The 21,696-nt window shown below is 51.5% G+C and overlaps 1 protein-coding gene across 6 annotated transcripts in view; it reads right to left on the bottom strand.

Moving 5' to 3' along the window:
- Positions 1-4,734: 4,734 nt before the first annotated feature.
- Positions 4,735-21,696, bottom strand: part of Mcf2l (MCF.2 cell line derived transforming sequence like) — a 147,239-nt gene continuing 130,277 nt past the window's right edge. For 3 of the 6 annotated variants that reach the window (XM_052162322.1, XM_052162324.1, XM_052162327.1), the window contains 14 exons: positions 20,463-20,578; positions 19,519-19,588; positions 16,556-16,648; positions 16,370-16,462; positions 15,629-15,754; positions 14,585-14,806; positions 14,359-14,451; positions 13,268-13,346; positions 13,081-13,147; positions 12,479-12,594; positions 8,400-8,521; positions 7,667-7,779; positions 6,504-6,607; positions 4,735-6,364 (listed from right to left, as the gene is read on the bottom strand). In XM_052162322.1, the coding sequence (XP_052018282.1) occupies positions 6,279-6,364; positions 6,504-6,607; positions 7,667-7,779; positions 8,400-8,521; positions 12,479-12,594; positions 13,081-13,147; positions 13,268-13,346; positions 14,359-14,451; positions 14,585-14,806; positions 15,629-15,754; positions 16,370-16,462; positions 16,556-16,648; positions 19,519-19,588; positions 20,463-20,578 (1,500 nt within the window). In that variant the 3' untranslated portion in view covers positions 4,735-6,278. Of the gene's footprint in view, positions 6,608-7,666; positions 7,780-8,399; positions 8,522-11,246; positions 11,322-12,135; positions 12,220-12,478; positions 12,595-13,080; positions 13,148-13,267; positions 13,347-14,358; positions 14,452-14,584; positions 14,807-15,628; positions 15,755-16,369; positions 16,463-16,555; positions 16,649-19,518; positions 19,589-20,462; positions 20,579-21,696 lie in introns of all 6 variants that reach the window. The other 3 variants (XM_052162328.1, XM_052162325.1, XM_052162326.1) reach the window with 3 other exon arrangements.

Genomic DNA, 21,696 nt, shown 5'->3' with positions numbered 1-21,696 from the left:
TGTGTCCACAGTGATAGCATTGTACAGCACAGGATGCTGGGAATGGGCCTAACACCTGGAAAAGACCCGTGGAGAGACCTGGGCTGTGTAGCCCTCAGTGGCTCTCAAGGGCTGCCCTGCCCCCTCCTCCTCCCACACTGTGGAAGCAGCTGTCAGCAGGTGGCCCATGACTTGTCCCTTCGTGTCCTCTGGCCCTGGCCCCAGGTGGAGTTTTGGACACTCTTCAGCCTGAGATCAACAAGCTTCCTCAGCATGTGAAACTTTCTGTGTGAAAACTGGGTCCAGCCCTAGAACACTGGGTCGGTCACGCAGCCTCCGGATCACACTGTGAGCTGCAGGGGAACCCTCTGGGGACCCCTCTGGGGACAGGGACAGGGCAGCACAAGGCTGGCCCGCTCTTTTGGGGGCCATCTGCCCTTTGTGGGGCACTACAGTACCTCTCCTCCTTAGTCAGTGACTTTCATCTTTGCCATCACGGTCTACCTCAGGGGCACCTCTGACACCTGCGGTGCCTTCACACTTGGGCTGTGTTGCTTCTTCTAGGATAGAGGTCAAAGTTCACCCAGCAGAACCCAGTCCTCTCATCACAGGGTAACCCAAGGGACATGCGAGGAGATGACAACCATTCGTCCCTCCTTATGCAAGGCTGGACCTGGTCTCAGAATTCCCTTCCCTTTTGAGCTCCAGGATGTGGGCATTTAGCTTCCTGAGTTGCTTCTGAGGACAGACTCTGAGCCTACCTGGTGCTTGGGCTCTGGCTAAAGTTTCTCAGCAGATGGTGACCTCCTATGGCACATGCCTTGGCTGGCTCCTGAGTCTCAGGTGTCAAGGGTTTCCCTTGGACCTGCAGGGGCCTTGTCTGCTTGGTCTTCCTTTCACACCTGTGCCATGAGTACCATCAGTACTGTGCCTAGTGCAGCCACATGGTTTGGAGGGATAGCATAGGAGTCACTGTCTGTCCCTCGGTTGGACTCCTCCCCACTCATCTTTTCAGGGAAGATAATCAGGCTTTTCCTGGGACCCCAGAGTCCTCCTTATGTGTACAGTCCTTGTCTGCGCTCAGGCAGCGCCTGCCTCTTCTCTGGGAGAGGAAACACTAAGCCTCATCCCCAGCCAGCTTCCCAAGTCTGCAGGAGACTGGGACCCTCAACATGCTGCCTGCTCCGTGTCAGTCTCGCCCTTGTACATGTGAGACCTGTAAGTGACCATCGGCTCAGAATTACCTGGGGACACACATGCACGATGCTCACACTTGCATAGGGACTTGTACACGTGCACACCCTCCTTACACAGTTGCATGCCATCTTACACATATGCGCATACTCCACACACAGCCCATGCACACTCTTGTGTACATGCGCGCTACACTTTCACACTCACTTTATCCGTGATACCTACACAGATGCAGGATCCCATACGCCACAAGGAAGCAGAATCTTAGGAGTAGCCCTAAGAACAGAGTGTGCTCTGATGCCCTGCAAGGTTGGGGACCATTGGCAATGCTATCAATAACTTGAAATTTAGGAACTGTGTGTCTGTGTCTTGCACTGGGTCTGTGTCTGCACTGGGTCTGTGTCTTACTGTGTGTCTGTGTCTTGCTCTGTGGGTCTGTGTCTTGCTCTGTGTGTCTGTGTCTTGCTGTGTGTCTGTGTCTTGCTCTGTGGGTCTGTGTCTTGCTGTGGGTCTGTGTCTTGCTGTGGATCTGTGTCTTGCACTGGGTCTGTGTCTTGCTGTGGGTCTGTGTCTTGCACTGGGTCTGTGTCTTGCTGTGTGTCTGTGTCTTGCACTGGGTCTGTGTCTTGCTGTGGGTCTGTGTCTTGCACTGGGTATGTGTCTTGCTCTGGGTCTGTGTCTTGCACTGGGTCTGTGTCTTGCTGTGGGTCTGTGTCTTGCTCTGTGTGTCTGTGTCTTGCTGTGTGTCTGTGTCTTGCTGTTTGTCTGTGTCTTACACTGGGTCTGTGTCTTGCTGAGTGTCTGTGTCTTGCTGTGTGTCTGTGTCTTGCTGTGTGTCTGTGTCTTGCTGTGGGTCTGTGTCTTGCTCTGTGTGTCTGTGTCTTGCTCTGGGTCTGTGTCTTGCTCTGTCGGTTAGTTAGTCTCGAGGACTCTACTGCTAACAATGTGTGAACGCTCCTAGATTTCCTAGTTACGAACAGGTACTTTCACTCCACCGGGGTCATTTCTTGCTCCTTTGTGCTATTATCCCCTATTCTAGTGAATGCTCTAATAGTGAGTTATCCTTATGTTTGTCTTGTATGCTGCAAAGGCTCTTGCTCTTACTTCTCTTTGATTCCTGACTGGATGAGGATGCTTACAGTGTCTGGATACTTAACTGAACATTGTTACACATGCTTTATCAGGTTAAAAACTGTTTTTAAACTCCTGGTGCAATAACCATGATAAATTAATGATCAATAAAAAATTTGTACATCTAAGAAGCTGCTGACTTATCTGATTCAGTCTGACACAGTAAATTATAGCAGTATTTTTTTTGATATTATACCATACCTACATTACATGGACAAATTTACTTGCTTAGAATGTGTGGTTTTTTTCCCAACATAAGTCATTGTTCTTGCTTGCCTGCCATATCTAGCTGATTGCTGAAGATATACCATACTTTATCTGCAGCATATAGAAATCAAATTGGCACTGACCTGAAGACTTCCTCCCTAATACCTTGTTTTCATAGTTCTGGAAATACTCACTGGAGAAAAGAGTCATCAGCTGTCCCATTCATCAGAGAGCCCTGCATGTTATAGCAGTAACCTGCCAGGTAAACCAACCTATGAATGCAATAGTGGTGTGATTATTACAGGGGTAACCAACTACTATGGTTACAGGGGTGACCAACTACGACTGCTACAGGGGAGACCAACTATGACTATTACAGGGATACCCAACTACGACTGTTACAGGGGTAGCCGACTACAACTATTATAGGGGTAACCAACTACAACTGTCACAGGGATAACCAGCTCTTCTCTGGTTTGTATTTGAGGCTGTCTCCATGGGAGGGAATTGCCTGTTACTGTAAACCTGGCCAAAACCCAAAAGAAACAAAACAAAATCAAACCCCATGGTTTGGGAGGTTATTGGCCCTATAGGGCATGTGTGTGTGCTCTACCCTGTTGGTTAGTTAAACAGACATGGTGCCACACTGCCTGATAAATGGTTTCTTAGTTTTTCTGTAAGTTACAGTCAGTTTTTCTGGTTTTCAGTAATCAATGTTTTGCTTTTGATTTGTTTGTACTTTATTCCCTCAATTTCTTCTTTGTACTTTGAGTTTTGCTGATCATATTTGTTATTTATCTCATAACGCAACAATGTTGTCATATTAGATTAAGTGCAGTACCACCTCAGTCAAATCTCAGCTACACACTCTGTAATGATACAGAATAATGGCTACAGACTCCAAACACCATTCACACCATTTGCAATGGCTACAGACTCCAAACACCATTCACACCATTTGCAATGGCTACAGACTCCAAACACCATTCACACCATTTGCAATGGCTACAGACTCCAAACACCATTCACACCATTTGCAATAGTTTACAGATTCCAAACACCATTTACAAAGTATCTGTTTAAATGTTTTGTGTGTGCTAAAAATGGTACCACTTCCTGTTTGATAGACAGGTATTAATGTCTATGACAACAATATTGATTACCAAGGCTTACTGTCTGCATTTTGAGCATTCTTACCAGCTTAAAAGTTTGGATTTCCACCTAGTTCCTTATAGTCTAACAGCCCTAAATTTCATTTTCGTTGTTCGCATTACTGTGTCAGCTTTCTTTTGTTTTTATTCGGGCTAATCTTTTTGCTCTCCTTTATTTTCAGTCATTGCATTCTGCTCACAAGGGCTCCCCTTTAATGGTTATTTATCCACCTGTTTGGTGCTGCCCAGAACATCAGTGCGGACACCAGTAGCCCAGACATGTCTGCTTACATCTCTTTATTATATTTTTGTGTTCTCTGCTCACTGTTCTTTCCCCATTTCTCCACCCTTCCTTTCTCACAGATCAACAAACCTATTTCACTCTCTACCTTTTTAGTGAGAAGTTGTCAAGTGTGTAATTACTATTCTGTAATGTCTCTACTGCATGTCTCTGGTCCCCTTAACACTCAGCACATACACAAGTATATTTTGCTACCATTTTAACACCATCACTGTCAGATGAAACAAAACAAAACATTTATCATAATATGCTTGGTACCTGCACTTCCTCCACACCCTTCCCTGTTCTGCCTCAGTCTTACAGTAGTCATACCAGGCACTCATGACAACCATTCTGGGAGCCCAGGGCTCACACCAAGAGGTTAGAAGACAGGAATTGCTGGCCTGTATCCAAAATTTGCCCACACAATAAAGACTTCTGAGTTTAAATTTTTATTTATATCAGCAGTAGAAAGTAAGAGCAACACTGAATGAGATGTGACGTTGGTTGGTTGGTTGGTTTTGAGATGAGGTCTCACTGTGTGTACCTCTTGCTGGCCTGGAACTCTCTATGTAGAACAGGCTGGCTTCAAACTCAAGAAGATCTACCTGCCTCTGCTTCCTGAGTATTGGGATTAAAGGCATGAGCCACCATTCCTGCCCCCCCAAAAGACATTTTAAAGTGTCTTTATGAGGATGAGTTCCTAAAAGAAGGTGGTCTTTTAGAAACAGGCTGGGCAGATATGTCCCACGATTCTTCCCACATAACACATACACCAGAAATGCTACAGAATCTCTGCACGTTTTTTATTTTATTATCATTCTCTGAAGGTGTAGCCAGTAATGGCTTTGCAAGCCACAGGGCAGGGAGGAAAGTGTTTTTCCTGGACAGACAGTGGTGAACGAGCCTCGGTGGCCTCCCATGGCAGCAGGGTGAGGGGACAGGGAGGGACCGTAAAGTGACACATGTTCAGCAGCGTGAGACCATAAATACATCCTTTACACCAAGATCATATGTACACATGTGAACATATATATACACATATAAAAATATTTGCCCTACTAGGCACAGAAAGTTTCCAAAGAACAGAATTTGTTTCTGAAACACACAAAAAAGGGGAAAACAACAGTCTGTGGCAGTTGTGCCGTGGTGACTTGATGGAGGCCGTGGGTCCCCCACAAGCTCAGCTGCAGCCCCTCCTGCAGGGCAGGGGTGGGCAGGGCTAGGGAGGGGAAGTGGGGCCTGCCCTGACATGGAGAGGCAGCCAGTGCCTGAGTTGCTGAGGATGGCTGACAGCATGGAGTTACACATTTTCTTTAAAAATAATAAAAATATCCTAATTTAATGATGTTCTTTTAAAAAACAGAGAGTCTCCTTTATAGTGTAGAAAAGAAGGCTAATATTTTAAATTATATTTTACATTTCTTGTGAAAATGAAACCTATGCAGATGTAAGACTCTCAGTGATTTCCAACTGCTTTTGGTGGAGGAGATGCCCTCTGGTCTAGCAAGAGGACACGCCCCCTGGCCTAGCAGGAGGACACGCCCCCTGGCCTAGCAGGAGGACACGCCCCCTGGCCTAGCAGGAGGACACGCCCCCTGGTTTACCAGGCCTTCCTGCACCTGTATTCCAGGGAGTGCCAGGTCTTAGCGAGAGTGCCCCAGAAATCAGTTAGTTGTATAAACAACGTGCTTCGATGTAAACCCCAGTAACAAAAAATAGTTTTATATCAAATACAGTATCAAATTGTCATTTCATGTAAACACAGTGATTCTTGGTTAAAGATTTGAGGCCAGAGTACCACAAAAAATGGCCATGGGGTTAATCCCTGTTTTTAAAAAAAAATCAAGAACTTATAAAAGACAAGAGAGTCCCTCGATCCCCTTCTTAAGCTGTTGGTAGCAAACTGTTCACTCCTGTTAGAAGTGGCTTCCTCAGGATGGTGTTCCCGGAGAAAGCACCAGAGAAGCCAGGACACCTTGGAGAGCTGCACAGCAGGGGCTGTTGGCTATGCAAGTGTGGCAAAGAGCTGTCTCCCACCTCTCCGCACAGTGGTCTCCTGACCCACTGCCCCACCTCTGTTCACTCTGGAGTCTCTGAAGAAGCTTTGGTGGTGAACTGCTGTCTCCTGGCTTCTGCACATGCAGCGGAGTCCTGGTCCCCAGGCCCCAGTGTCCTCTGAAGCCCATGGTTGACAGGCTCCTCCTGTTCCCAGACATGGTGGAGCACCGTCCCCGCCCACACTAAGCAAGCCCAAGCAAAGAAAGAAAACTTAGAGATTTGCATGCTGGTCTACTGCACGGTGGCCTTGAGCGCCCGCCACAGAGGCCTGGCCACTATCCCTGGAGCTCGGAGAAGGGAGTAGGGTAGCCCTCGCTGCAGCTGGATGAGGTGCTCAGCACGGCTGACCCTGGGCTGGAGTCTGCGGGAAACCAGTGGAGACAGGCTTCGGCTCTGGCCCTTCTCTCTGCACACCTAGAAACCCCTCTGCTTTTAAACAGGCTCTGGGCTGAGGATCTTGGCAGGCTCAGGGCATAGCTGGCGCGCACAGTGGGTCTTACCTGAGCTGCTCAGACACTGGGCTGAGCTGGATTTGCCCAGGAGGGTGGAGAGGCTGCTGGCGGGCACCCATCCCTCCTTGCTGCTGGTCAGGTCCCGAACATACCTGAAACAGGAAGTCATTGGCTTTAATGTTCCACATGCCTATAGTCTGTTGTTGGGTGCCTCTGCGGTGGGCAAATGGATGCATCTGAGGTAGGAACAGACAGAGGCATGTCTGAGGTCAGAATACACAGGTCATCTCTGAGGTAAGAACACACAGGTCTTGTCTGAGGTGGGAATCACACAGTCATGTTTGAGGTAGGATTACACAGGGACATGTTTGAGGTAGAAACACACAGATCATGTTTGATGTGGGAACTCATAGGTCATGTGTGAGGTGGGAATTACTCAGGATCATGTATGAGGTGGGAATCACTGAGGGTCATGTTTGAGGTAGGATTACACAGGGACATGTCTGAGGTGAGATCATACAGGGTCATGTGTGAGGTAAGATCACACAGGAACATGTCTAAGGTGGGATCATGAAGGAACATGTCTGGGGTGGTATCACTCAGGGATATGTTTGAGGTAGAAACACACAGATCATGACTGAGGTGGAAATCACACAGGGTCATGTTTGAGATACAAACACACAGGTCATATCTGAGGTGGGAACTCATAGGCCATGTCTGAGGTGGGAATCACACAGGGTCATGGTTGAGATACGAACACACAGGTCACATCTGAGGTGGGAACTCATATGTCATGTCTGAGGTGGGATCACACAGGGTCATGTTTGAGATAGGAACACATAGGTCATATTTGAAGTGGAATTATACACGGTCATGTCTGGGGTAGGAACATACAGGTCATTCATGTCTGTGGTGGAATTGTCTGATGGACATATCTGAGGTAGGGACAAACAGATCGATCATGTCTGAGGTGGGATCACATAGGTACATGTTTGAGGTAGGAACACAGATCATGTCTGAGGTGGGAACACACAGGACATATCTGAAGTGGGAATCACACAGGGTCATGTCTGAGGTAGGAACACATAGGTAATATTTGAGGTGAAATTATACATGGTCATGTCTGGGGTAGGAACCCAGAGGTCATTCATGTCTGAAGTAGAATTGCCTGAAGGACATGTCTGAGGTAGGAGAGCTTACTGCCATCTTACCAGAGGCCCTCAGCGCCTTCTTCCACTACCTCCACCATATCCCCACTCCTCATGGCAAGGGTGTCAGGGCCCCCTTTCTCATCATCCATCACCACTGTGTATTTACCCGGAACCTGAGGGTGACAAGGGATAGGGCTGAGGTTTCATCTTGTTGCCACTCCCTCCCTCCCAGCGCCAGCAGCCCCAACAACACACCTATCCTCTATCTCTGTGTAGCGCCAGCTGTATACTAGCAGCAGTACCCACATTAGAACTAGCATGGGGACGGGCAGTGCAGTGTTGGGGTTCTGCCATTTGTGGAGGTTTTGGTGATATGTCTGGCTTAAACTGAAAAATACTCCTAGTATTGGGGAAGGTAATACAACTCACATTGTGGCCATGTTACAAAATAAAAATGGGTGCACCGACGTGTCTGCATTGCTGCCTGCCTCTATGGGCTGGGGACCCTCAGCTCCTTGCAAATGGTATAGCTTTATGAAATGCTGGCTAGAATATTCTACCAGTGTGAAATATGTGTAAGCATGGGCTGTCCCCTTAAGAAGGGTTGTAAACCACGCCTGAGCTCTAGCAGAGGCAGCACCCACGGTGCCATGAGACTGTGGGTAGTGGATAGTGATCTAAGTGTGCGTCTCCAGTTCATCAACAGTGGCTGCACAGGAGGGCCCAGGTCAGGGTGGGTCCTCACTAGGCACAGGGACCCACCCTGGGGCACCCACAGGGAGGCCATGGTTACCAGCTTCTTAGGGCCCACTCCGCCATCTTCCTCAGCATCCGATGAGTTGATGAGCTCCTCAGCACTGGACCAGCCTCCGTCCTCCTCAGGGGCCTCCAGTGAGTGGGGTGTTTTACTCCAGCCTAGGAGAGACAGTGCCCTGTGAAGCACACACACACACACACACACATGCACGCACACTGCAGTCACAATCAGCCTAGGAGAACAGTGCCTTGTGAAGTACACACACACACACACACACACACACACACACACTGCAGTCACAATCAGCCTAGGAGAACAATGGCCTGTGAAGTACACACACACACACACACACACACACACACACACACACATACACACACACATACACACACACACATACACACACACACATACACACACACACACACACACACACGTATACACACACACTGCAGTCACAATCACCCAAGTGTATTCCATGTGGGGCCCACAGACCTCTTGGGCCGTGTGACTGTGGGACTGGACTTGAATCTACTGTCTTCCTGGGGTCACTGAACTGTGGGGCCCGTGCCAGCTCTCTGTTGTTGGAATCACCTGCTTAGAGTCCTCACTGGTTCCTAGACTGTTGTAAAATGCTGCGTCCATCCTGCTGTGACTGCACAGCACAGGGCGATGCAATGTGAGAGTGTCCGTGACTATTTTGTCTATTTGCTGGGCCACTCTAAGGGGTATGATGAGTCCTATAACTTCCCTGGACATTTCTACCTTCCTCAGGCCCCTGGCCCTACCAAACCCACCTGCTCACACCCTGAGCAAACCCCACGAAGGGGAGCTGACTTCAGATAGAACTCCGATGGTCACTACTCACTTTGCTGCCAGGAAAAACAATTCCCAGCCAGAATGACCAAGTAACCCCTGACCTGTGAGATACACAAGTTGAGGGGCAGGAATATGTGAAGCCGTGTATGGGCAGCCGGGCAACGAGAGAGCCCCAGTCTGCCTTCTGGGAAATCCACTGGGCGGCCAGTGGTCCCTGAATTTCCCACTGCTTCCTTCTTGTTTATCTCGGTGTATGCTTCAAGGGAATAGTCACCGGATGACACTGGAGGGCACACTCAAGCACAGCAAGGAAGGCCAGCTTGCTTGTTGGGTCGGAGGCTAGGCACACCTGACGTCATACGGTACTAGGTGCTGGTGCAGTGTGGTTCTTCCTTGTAAGAGGATGCAGGGGTGTGGTGGAATTATAGAACAGCCCCCATGAAATCAGGGCAACAAGGAGGCTGCTAGCTCTGCAACCACTCAACGTCTGAGCATGCCCAGAACCAGTGATGAAAACCTTCTGTTGCAGGACACTGGTAAGCTTCTCTGACCTCCTAGGAAACAGCTGGGTCTAGACACTTCCCAGCTACCAGCTATGCAGGCTCAGAGCCCACCCCACCATGGCGGGAACAGGTGGAAGCCCTCTGTTCCTTCAGACTTCAGGGCCTGGGGACAGCTGTGTACTTGGTCCTGGGAAGTGTCACGTCAGGCTTGCATCTAAATTAAGAAGTTCTGAGTTCTAGAGGTTTCCTGCTGCGGTCGTCTCCCTTCTCGCTCCAGGCACACCACGTGCAGACAGCCTCACTCAGCTGTCGTCTCCCCACTCCAGCCACATGTGTTACTACAGGCTCACAGGGGGCCTCTGCCTGAGCAGAAGGACAGTTGGAGCGGAGGAACACTTCCCTCACCAGCGCTCCACACAGTCACAAACTATAGAGAAACCGCTGCCTTCCTTAGTGTGTCCATGAGACATGTCAAACAGCTCAAACTTTGGCAGCTGCCATAACTGACGTCTGTGACCAGGTCAGCGCCAGGTCACGATGCTGTCAGGAGCTCTCGGACACTGTTAATGGGGAGTCCTACATGCTGGTCAGCAGTGTCCGGGCAGCAGATGTGAGACAAGACCATGAAAGGATTTACAAGTGTTGATGACCTCAAATTAGGTGGCATCATGCTTTGGAGGATACTGGGAGATGGCATGAGAACGTTAGGCTTTGTAACCTGTCTGTCTGTCTGTCGGTCTGTTTGTCTCGTATGGCCTGCATCTGCCCCCACATCTGTAGAAGGCAGTGCATGATGGAAGGTATGAAGGGCCGGAGCACTAAACTGGAACGAGGTGGGAACAGCATTTGGCTGTGACTGTCATCTCTATGCACCGTGTCCCATGGGAGATGTCTCAGGGGTCTGAGTAAGAAGTGGGGAGTGCTGAATGGGTGAACGCAGACCTTCAGAGGTCTCAGGCTGATAGGTGACTCCCGAGCAACTGGGAGTGCAGCCCCAGAGCTCTGCATCTACCCACTGGAGAACGCTAGGCGGCTGCTAACCTCTGAGGGCTGCATCTGGGTAGTTAGGGCCTGGAGCATCGTTCGGGGTAGAATAAGTCTGGCAGCATGCTTCCCTGCATGGTCCTGAGAACCCTCTCCTGGAATCTGACATCCTTGGGGGACAATGGAGGACTCAGGACTCCAGTGGCCCATTGAGTGACCATCTGCCAGGTGCAAAGACTTGATCTTGCAGCTTTTTTCTACCCAGAAGGCCTGGGCCAGCTGGTGACTCAGGGGAGGGTGCTGGGACTGTGATCCTTGAACAGGGCACCTGCAGCCTGCACCAGCACTAAGTGATAAATCTCAATGAAAAGCTGGTCGGCTAAGCTGGGCCTGAACCTGTGGTGCCAACCACGGGCCAAGGAGCCAGCAGGAATGTGGCATCTGCTACTGTCACTAGGCTTCAGGCTGTGAACCATCATTACTACTGCTCCTGGCTCTTCTGATCTACTCGCTTTCGTCCTAGGTGCCTGCACAGCCAGACAGCATGCCGGGCTGGGGTTCAGGGCTGCAGCGCTACCTCGCAAACCAAAGGGAGTCGGGTCGCTCTTTACTTCGTGCCGCTTAGCTTTTTTGTCAGGGCTGGTCGGAGAGGCTGCAGGAAGAGGAAGAGGCAAAAATACAACAGTAGAGAGAAAGCTGAGGGACTGCTGAGTGAGCGGAGGAGGCAGGTGAGAGGTTCGTGAGATGGAATGGCTGAGGAGTCTCACAGGGAAGGGGAGAGGCCCGGAGAGCGGAGGTGGGAGATGGTAGCCTTAGCCGTCAGTCATCCTCTTAGGGGCTGCCCTCAGCTCTGCTTTAGAAAGAATGCAGCAACAGAACAAGCGTCTTTTGTTCAAGATTGAAGCCAGGTAAGAATTATAAATTGGGAAACACTTTAATTTTGTGGACCCACGCCTGTCACATGGGGAGAGTGGGACTTTGTGGGGAGCCCTGCGCAGAGCCAAGGCCTTCCAGGGCTTTGGTCACTGAAGAGCATCCCCAGGGGACAAAACCATCTCAGCTCTCAGTGAAAAGGCTTCATTACCACTGTTCACTGGCAAACACCCTAGAAGACACCTGACCATGGAAATCGGCACCTGAGGGTCACGACAGCAAGAAAGGCAGAGGCCCGTAGAGCTTGACAGGAAAATGTGAGGTGAGGCAGAGGGAGGAGGGGCAGAAGACGGCAGGCTGGAAAAATGGTTAACAGCCCCAGTTCTTAGAAGGCTGCACTCATAAAGCTGGCTCTCTCTGTATCCAAAAGGCACCCCTAAAAGATAACGTCAGGCGTTTGTATCTACACAGCATTGGAGGGCACAAATGATGGGGTGGGGGATGGGCTTGTGTGGCTGCATGTGGTGCCAGAGGTCGCCACAGGAAGATGGTGTGGAAGGCAGTGGGGGGCACTGCCTCTTTACCTTTCTGACCTTTGAGGTTAGCCAAGCCCTGCAGCGTGAAGCGCTTTCTGGAAAGCGCAGAGCTTTCAGAGGTAGAACTAGGGACCGCATCGTCTAGGAGGGAGGAGAGACAGAGTGCAGAGATAGCATCTGGGAGGGAGGGTGGCAGGGTGCAAGGGCCATGGCCCCACTCAGGTAGGTGGGCAGAGAGCAGTTGAATGCCCTAGGGTGCACCTGGTGGAGGCACCCGGTGACCGTGAACGGGGTCTCCTACTGTGTGAGCAGTGTGCTGAAGGGCTCCTGGGTTCTCCCATGCTGGCTGTGAGCAGCCCAGGAGCAGTGTCTGAGAGGCCCACGCTGCAGGGACACTCACCTTTGCCCTTCTCAGGGGGCTTTGGTAATGACGAGCTCACGTAGCCTTCCAGGCTGAGCGGGTCCGTCTTCCGATCTTCGAGCTTCTTGACGTTTCTCGTGCTCCCTTTTGTGGGACTGAAGGCGCGAGTGAAACATAAAGAAAGAAAGTGTGTTGGTTAGCGCCTTGGGGCTGACGGAGGACAGAAGGCGTCAAGACATCTCGGCTTCTCGACTGTCTTCCAGACTCCCTCCCTCATTCAATGTTGTCACCTGGCTGTACCACTGGCACCTGATTATCTCGAGGCAGAATTCACAAATAGGAAGCTGTGCATCAGGGGACTTGGTAAGGAAATTAGGACTAGGGACCACACCCTCAGGCCTGCTATTCAGGCATAAAGCCACTGGCACTAAATCTCCAGGTGACACTGGAGGACCTTGTGCAAACTCATCTCGGTGACAAGGTCAACGGTGGTGCTGACAGAACTGCTGCTATTCTTGCTCCTGTTTCGCTCTGTGGCTTTAGTAGATCCTTTCAGCACCGTGTCCTGTGTGCTGGATTCTAGGCATGCCCAGTAAGACACACTGCTTCCCAGGAGCTGGCTGATACACAGGCAAGCTCACCTAGTGCTGGATGGCGTGGGCAGAGGGAGGCTGTGGGACTGTTCCAGAGCTCGGTGCTGGCTGGCCTCTGTTGGGGAGGGGCAAGGGACACGCAGTGAGAACTGAGCATCACGCCCTCACAGGCTCAAGGCTCTTGGACCGTGGACAAAGGCACATGGGAAAACACACAAGTCAAAGGCAGCCTCACCCCGGCAGGCCTGCAGCTGGCTGGTCAGCACCTTCCGGATCTCATTCACCCACGCTGCTTTAATCTCGGGAGTCGGTGCCTGTCCCAAAAGAGAGATGGGAGCCAGAGATCAGAAAAACATACTGCACTTTCCACCAGACACGCCCAAGGAGAATCCTGGGAACTAAGGGGCCCCTGTGTATGGAGTAGGAGCAGGTGGAGGGAATGTCCCTTTGGGGGTCTCCCTGCAGCACAGGACTGATTGCAAAAGGCCATGGGTTTGTGCAGGTGTCCAGGGCACGGCAAAGAGGCCACCTCTTCTGCTGCTGCTGGTGTTCTGGGCTAGTGGCATGACATGTAGGACAGGTCTCCCAGAAGTGTCCTGTATCTGACCTTGTTTAGGTAATAGGCACAGTGGCGGGTCTCAGACTCACACAGACTGCCATATGGGTGTGACTGGGCTGAGAGTGTCATCTGTGGCCAGGACTGCTGGCCTATGTTAGTAAAGTGGTCTGAAGTCCAGCTTGAATACTGTTGTCAGGACAGCTGCTAGGCCCAGCCCTTGATTCAGGTCTGTGTGGCCTGCTGGGCTGGGTATAAAATTGGAAGGCACACTGGAGTTGCCACACTACTATGGCCGCTGTGTGCTGGTCAGTAGCCAGCCTACTCTGAGACTCTGAGGGCAGGTGAAAGGCACAGCCATGCTGGGCGAGGACCTTCATGGAGCACTTAGGTTCTTGGTGGGTCTCATGGAGAGGATGCTACCCCTAAGCCAATATTGTGGCTCTGCCCTCTCTGCCATATGTCAATAAGGACAGGCATGCCATACCTTCCACCAGACAGCCAGGCTGTGTGGACAAAGCTCTCCAGGGCTATTGAGAGGCGTGGGAGCCAGAGGCATTTCTGGAAGTATCCTTCTAGTACCCTAGTTGAACTTATTCCCAATTTCCATCCTGTGCCTAGCACATCTTGTGTCCAAGTACTGCTTCTGGGGGATGCACCTCATGAAGACTGTTGACCTGGTTCTCACTGCAAGTCTCTTGCTGGCCACCCTGAGGAGGCCTAAGGGTGACCTTGGCTCCTTGGTTTGCAGGGCAGGAGGATGGCCGTACCTGAATGATGTAAACCTCCTCCCTTGCGTTGTACCAGATCTCGAACTTCTTGGTGTCACCTTTCACGTTCTCTGTGATGCCAACGGCAGTCATCTGGCAGGGGTAGGAACAGACAGGCATCAGCATGCATCTCCTCCAGTGATGGTGGAAGCTGATGGCGCCCTTGAGGGCGGGGTAAGGGCTAAGGGTGGTGGGCGTCCCTCCCAGTGCTGCTCTGGTCACTCACATTCAAGGACTGCTTGTAGCTGTAGGATGGAGCCTTCTCGTAGCCCTCCCCGTTCTCCTCCCTCTTCTTGCAGAAGAGGACGGCTTTCTCATGCAGAAACAGGTGCCGCTGCATGGGCTTGAACCTGGCTAGTTCCTTCACTTTGGTGTGGCCCTTCTTGTGGTCTGTCCACACGCTGAAGGAACCTTGCATCAGCAGCTTCCCCAGGTCACCAAGGTTTCCCTGGAACACAGGACACAGGTTAGGCATGCAAGGCAGGGGAACTCGGGCTGGCCAGTGTTCTGAGTACACCGGAAAGGCTGTGCACTGAAGGGTTCTCCTTGCAGCCCGTTCCAGAGGGATGAATTTTAGGAGGTGGGAAAAGACTGGGCAGTAGCTGCAGGGGTCAGGGGAAGAGGAGACCTAGTCTGGAGGAGCACTACTGTGGTGGGGAAGGGACAGCTCGGAACCTAACGCACAGCAGACTTCAGCCAACCACATGTCCCCATGGCCCAATCAGGTGGAATTGGTGTGTCACCAAGGCAGAAGCAGGGATGGGGTTTATGGAATCTGAGCTTCACACTCAACTGTCATAAGCTATTAAAAATGAATACCATGTAGTCATAAAAAACAGAAAATAAATGTTAAATGGTCATTCAGAGAAGCAAAATCCTTCTATGTTGACTCAGGTGGCCTATACAGAGACCCTAGGCCATTAGACCAGCCACCTGTCACCAGCCACTGGACCACACACCTCATCACAGAAAACAGAGGGTCCCAGGGCTGTCCAGGAAGTAGGCAGGAGGGAAGCGATTTCAGGTGCATCCTGTTGGAGAGACCCTCACCCTCCTAGGGGAACAGTCTTGGTCTGCTCCGCATATGGACAAGCTCCTAACTCAGAACGTGGGTCTGCCCTAGGCTCTGGGCCACATGTGTTCACTTCAAGACTCAGGGAGCTTGGAAGTATTGATAAGATTTCCCTATCAAACTGCTCATGAGACCAGGACCAAGATAGGGCAAAGGCCAGTGTGCCCTCAGCACCATGGTGCCACTGTGGGGCCTTACATCATAGCCAGTGATGGCGATGAGGTGCATAGAGTCGTTCACCGCCTTGAGGATGCCCAGGATGGAGCTTAGCGCCTCCTGCAGGTCCTCAGCCCCTTCACAGTGCTTGCTGTATTTCAGCATTTCCTGAGGAAGAATGCAAGAGGATGCACTTAGATACCAGGGTCTTCTCCCTTCTCCCCAGGAGCAGCTTGGCTGTCTTTCAGATTCAGATTCCAGGCAAGGCCTGAAGGTGTGGCCCCCAGACAGACACTGGCACACCAACCACCAGAGTCCTGCTGCTTGTCAGGAAACCCGGAAGCCGGGACAACAGGTGGACAGCTGGGTCCTGCGGAGCAGGTGCTACCTGGCTGAAAAAGTGCATCCCTGTCTCCTGCTTGCTGCCATGACCATGCTAAAGGCACAGGGATGCAAACCCTTTCCTGTGCGGCCACACTGAGCTAACTCTAAGCCAGAGCTCCTCACTCTCCACTGTGCTAGGGACCAACAGGACAGACAGGGCTCTGCTCTCATCCTCATGAAGAGGCCATAGGCCATCAGCATAGACTCCTAGTATAGCTGGCCGTGGGCAGGTACCTGGCACTCTACAAGGTTTAGCACACAGTAGGCCCATACACATGGGCCAATGAATCAGGGCCGCAGCAAGTGGCTCCTAAGAGCCCCCTTGGGGCTAGGGTCAGGGTTCACTGAGCCCCGCAGCGGCGGGTGTGGCTGCCCCAGGCAGCTGCCCCAGAGGCTCACCTTGAGCAGCAGCTGGTACTTGGTTATCCTCTGCACAGGCTTCAGCAGGTAGGAGTCGAGGCTCAGCTTGTGGTCCAGCTTCTTCTGGCACTCCTGCAGCCACCAAACACTCGGTTACGCAAGGCCACGGCTCTGTCCAAGGCCACGGGAAAGGAAATGCTAGAGGGCGAGGGGCTCAGGACCAACCTGGAAGAAGGGGCAGTCGGAGCACTGCCTCCACAGGCTCTCGGAGCGTGGCTTGTTCTGACAGTACTTCTCATAGATCTGGAACTCCTCCATCTGCAGCCGGGAGGGACAAAGAGTGCAGGCTGCCTCGCAGGCACGCCGGGCTGGCCAGCTTCCTGAGCCCTGCTGCCCTCAGGACTGCTGTTCACCAACACTGGAGCCTCCCTCATATCTAACCGCCTTGCCCTGACCATTCACAGTGTGGAGAGGTGGAGAGAGCTCTGCCGAGAGGTGGTCTGCAGTACAATCTGCTTATTTACATAAAATTTCAGGGTGCCCTCAGGCAGGTTTGTAAATTATATAGGTTATTTTGTAGAATACACACGAGCGAGACTGAAGAGATTGCTCAGTGGTGAAAAGCACTGGCTGAGGGGCTAGAGAGATGGCTCAGCGGTTAAGAGCACTGACTGTTCTTCCTAGAGGTCCTGAGTTCAATTCCGAGCAACCGCATGGTGGCTCACAACCTTCTGTAATGGATTCTGGTGTGTCCAAAGAAAGCTACAGTGTACTCATATACATTAAATAAAGAAAATCTTAAAAAAAAAAAAAAAAGGCCCCGGATGCTCTTGCAGACGACACAGGTTCGGTCCCCAACATCCACGTGGCAATTCACAATTGTCAGTACTCCAGTTAAAGGGAGACAGCATCTTCTTCTGGCTTCTGTACACAACACACACACACACACACACACACACACACACAGAGTATACACACACACACATATATATATATATATATATATATATATATATACATACATGCATACATACATTCAGATACTCATATATACATACTAAAAATAAACCTTAATATTTTGTAAAATCGAATTGCCCCTGTGTGCTCAGGGGATGTAGAAGGGCCTGGGGTGTGGCTAGGTCTAGAATAGAGTGCTCTGGGGGAGCAGATGGTTTGGGGGTTCCGAAGGCTCTGGATCTTTAATGGACATAGGGTACATATGGCTATACATCACAGATGTTCCTAGGGTATCGATGGATCTAAAATGCAGGGGCTCTGGGATAGACTGTGTGGGAACACAGTTTAAGACATATTTTGAAAGGCAGGTAGTGTGGACCATATGGTTCTGAGGCATGAAACAGGCTCTGGAATAAAACCTTGATGGTTTGTGGGTACAGAGGGCCATGGGGCAAGGGTAATCTTCACGTGCCTTGAGCCACACCTACCCTGGCTTCCTTCAGCAGGCTGGCAAGGGTGACGCCTGCATCCTCCATGCCTGGACGCCCTGCTGTCCCTCTAACTCTGGAGTCCTCCTGGGTTGTGATTTCTAATATTATCCCCACCTAGTGTGGCCTGTTAGCTCTGAGCTCGGATCAAGGGACGCCATGAATGAGGGGCAGGCAGCGTCTGCTCCTGCTGGCAGGGGCTCTGTGCCCAGGTCCCTAATGCCACAGCTGCTGAGGGTCAGACTATGGGCATGGTGAGTGTGGAGCAAGAACAGTTCCAAAGATAGAGGGTGGCCTGCACCTCACCGCTGCCATGGTGCTTGCCACAGGTTGCCCATCCTCACTGACAGCTGGGCAGCATCTCCCACCAGAAGGCCATTTCCTAGCACTTCCTTAATCCCAATTCCCTTTTCATTATCTCACAGTTAGCTCAACACAGGTGGCTTCTCACCAGGGTAAGGAGCTCTTCAGGACAGGGATCCACACAGACTCCTACTCTACAGGAGAGACTTTAAAGAGTAGTCCAGCCGCGATGCTGCAGACTTGAGGAGCATGCTATGGGTTATTCTGTAAGCACCCCTGAGCTCTGTGTAAGACGACATTGCCCCTGAGAAACTCAAGGAGACTCAGGCAGCTCTGGGGTACAGACGACTGTGGGATGGAATGCTGAGGTATGGAGGGCTGTAGACATTACATGGGGGATTCTTATCGGTCACAGGGGTGCTGATGCTGGCTAGGGCTCATGGGCCCACAGAGTGGCGACCACCCCAGGTTTGGGGACTCTGGGAGATATGCTAACGGCCAGGCTGAGCTAAGATAAATATGGGTCTGTCTTCCCTCCTACCTGGAGCCAGGGCCTCACTATGAAGCCTTTGATGGCCTTGAACTCAGAGACCTCCAAGCACCTCCCTGCTAATGCTAGGGTTAGAGGTGTGGGGTGTGGCCCACCTCACCTGGCCTTGGTAGTGACTCTCCAGAGTGTCTGCGCCCAGTTCCTGCGCACACTCGAGTAGAGTATGGGGCTAGACCCTGGGACCTGGTGTGTGCTGGACAAGCGCTCTACCACTGAGCTGTACCCCAGGAGCCTCTAGTTCATGTCATGGCGTTGCTTTGTATTCTCTTGTCAGCGACCTCCCGGAAGGGAGGTGTGAATCTGACACAGTTCACAGGGCTCAACACGGCAATGGGTCTGAGGGAAGCGGTGTGCATTCCGCTCTTTCTGGTCAAAGCGTCTCCACAGGCTGCTCTTTCAGACTGAGCTCCACTACCCTGTGAGGGAAACACCTGTGATTCTTAGGAGGAGAAGATGGATGTAGAGAGAGCCCAGTGCCTTTTCCAGTGTTGCCCAGCGAGCAAGGCTTAGGCAACAACAAACTAACCCACAAGGAAAGTTTGGTCACACCGGGCCTCAGAAACAATGTTCCACTGTGTTAGGCCTCAGAACTGATGACTCCACCACTTCCAAACCTTGTGCCTGACGGTTTTCCTCTTTTTAAGAAGCAGTCATTAGCCTTAGAAGCAAGATCCCACGTTCCCTTCCTTTCCCACTCCACTGGAGACACTTTTGTCTGGTTTCAGCTGCAGTGGGAGCTGAAGACATCAGTGATTGGCAGCCTTGACCGGCAGGCAAGCTGCCATACATGGTGTGTGACACGGAAGCACCAACCCCCCACCCCCACTCAGTGATGCAGGTCCAGGGACCCTCAGAGGAGCCCTGAGAGACACACTGTCTTAGATACATACCCTTTCCAGAAAGCACCTCCCCACCAGCTCTGGGCAGTCTATGCAACTCTCCAGCTCCCGCAGGAATATTCTGTGTGGAGAGGTTATCAGTGAGGCAGTGAACACAGCAGAATCAGATGGCATTGTCTTTAGAGACCCAGAACAATCCTGTTACAGTGTGGCAGTACCTCCCCACCTGGTCTGGGAGCCTGCAGCCCACACCCGGCCCTGGCTCCTCCGTGCCCGCAGCCCAGCAGTCTCCCTTTATCTGGCCTTGTACTTCATACAAAAGTCAGAGCTGCCCTTCTAGGAGCAGAGGGAGAAGATGGGCAGAGATGGGGTCGAACACTCAAAGGCTCTGCGAGCCTTGTATATGCTGGCCGTGAGCTTGTCGGCTTTCTGGAATCCACCAACTCCCCTGTGCCTCCTGTGGAAACACTGGCTTTACCTGTCCCCTGGGGCAGGTCCCAGGAGAGGAAGGATGCTTGGGAGCCACTGCAATTTGAAGCCACATGAGCCAAGCTGAGGACCAGCCTCAGTGATGCCAAAGGGAAGGTTCTGAGCAGCTGCGTGAGGATGGGGTGTGTGGGGTGTGTGTGTGTGTGTGGTGTGTGGTGTGTGTGTGTGGGGGGGACAGCTGCTTCCTTTATAAGCCAGCAGATCCTGCTGAAGGACCTGGCCTTTGGAGGTCCCAAGTACTAAAGAGGAAGCTTGAGGGCCGGGCTGCTGCCTGGGACCCTGTCCCCACTCCCAATCCCCCGGCAGGCTGCGAGCCTATCCTCCGAGAGAGAATGCATCAGGGCACATACTCCGCGCTCTCTGGTGCTCTCCCTGGAGATTTGCGCCCAGCCAACACCCCAGGCTATGGATCTCTGCTCCCCAAAGACAGCCATGCCAGAAGCAGGGATCACAGGGACTGTGTGCGTCCATGTCTGATGCATCTACATCTGACTGAGGTGTCCTACCTGTTGTGGAAGTGATAGATTTCCTCCATGTTCCCAAACAGAATGTTCTTCTTGTTTTGCAGGCCTGTGGAGATGAGGTGTGCCATCAAGGGGTTATCCATCTCTGCAGCATAGCCCTGCAAGGGAGGGGAGGAGGCGGTCAGCCAGGAGAGCCATGCCTGGAGCTGACAGGAAGCACGGTGGGCTTGGTGTGAGTATCGGGACACAGGGACTCTGCCTCACTGCTTTAAGTGAGGCGAGGGCCGAGGAGGAACTCAGGGATGAGTGCTTGCCCGGTGTGCATACCCTGTCCTGAGGTCCATGCATAGAGCCAGAAAGACAATGAAAACTGACACACTACTCCTCTCTGTCCATGCCTGCCTGCAATGGTCACCTGGAAAAGTTTCATAAAGCACAAGCGACTACAGACAGACACCAGTGGAGGCAGGTGGAGCTCCCGTCTTCCTCTCTGACCTTTCCATCCGGTCTCACCTACACAAGGCAGAGGCTGTGCTGGAGCTGTATGTATCCAAAGTAACTTGCTCTTAATTTCCACTGCTGAGAGGACTCAGGGCCCAGGGTCCTCTCCTCAAAGGCCTCTTACTCCAGACCTGCCTTGTCCTGGAACTTTCTCTTTTATCCGTGTGTGTGTGTGTGTGTGTGTGTGTGTGTGTGTGTGTGTAAGACAGAGATGATGCTGGGCCTTATCCTATAGCCTGCGCTGACCTACACCTTATGTAGCCCAGGCTGGCTTTGAACTCACAGTGATTCTCCAGCCTTAGCTCCTGGGTGCTAGGATTACAGGGTGCACCACTACACCATACACAGAACTGTGTGCACTGTTTCCTATGACCCCCATCACTGTCACTGAGGTCATGTGGGCCATGTGTTTGCTATGTGCATGGACAGCTTTTGTGGCTTTTGTCTCTGCTCCTGGGCAGGTCCAGCTGCTCTCCCTGCTGAAAGACATTTGAGCTGTTTTTGGTTTGGGTCTGATACAAATAAACCGGCTATGAGCATTTTCATACACTCTATTGTGGGCATAAGTCCTCATTTCTAAGCAGCATTTTAAAATATCCTTTGTGTTTGTGATAAACATGTGTTTGTATGGAGTGTGTATGGTGTGTGTGTGTGTGTGTGTGTATGTGTATGGTGTGTGTGTATGTATGTGTTGTGTGTGTCTGTGTGGTGCTGGAAATGAAACCAGGGACCTCATGCTAGGCAAGTCTCTTTTCATTTTTTTACCTTGAGATGG

This window comes from Apodemus sylvaticus, chromosome 18 (genome assembly GCF_947179515.1).
Source record: "Apodemus sylvaticus chromosome 18, mApoSyl1.1, whole genome shotgun sequence".
NCBI classification, from domain to species: domain Eukaryota; kingdom Metazoa; phylum Chordata; class Mammalia; order Rodentia; family Muridae; genus Apodemus; species Apodemus sylvaticus.
Note: the sequence above shows the minus strand (reverse complement) of the source record. Positions and strands in the feature narration are given on the sequence as shown.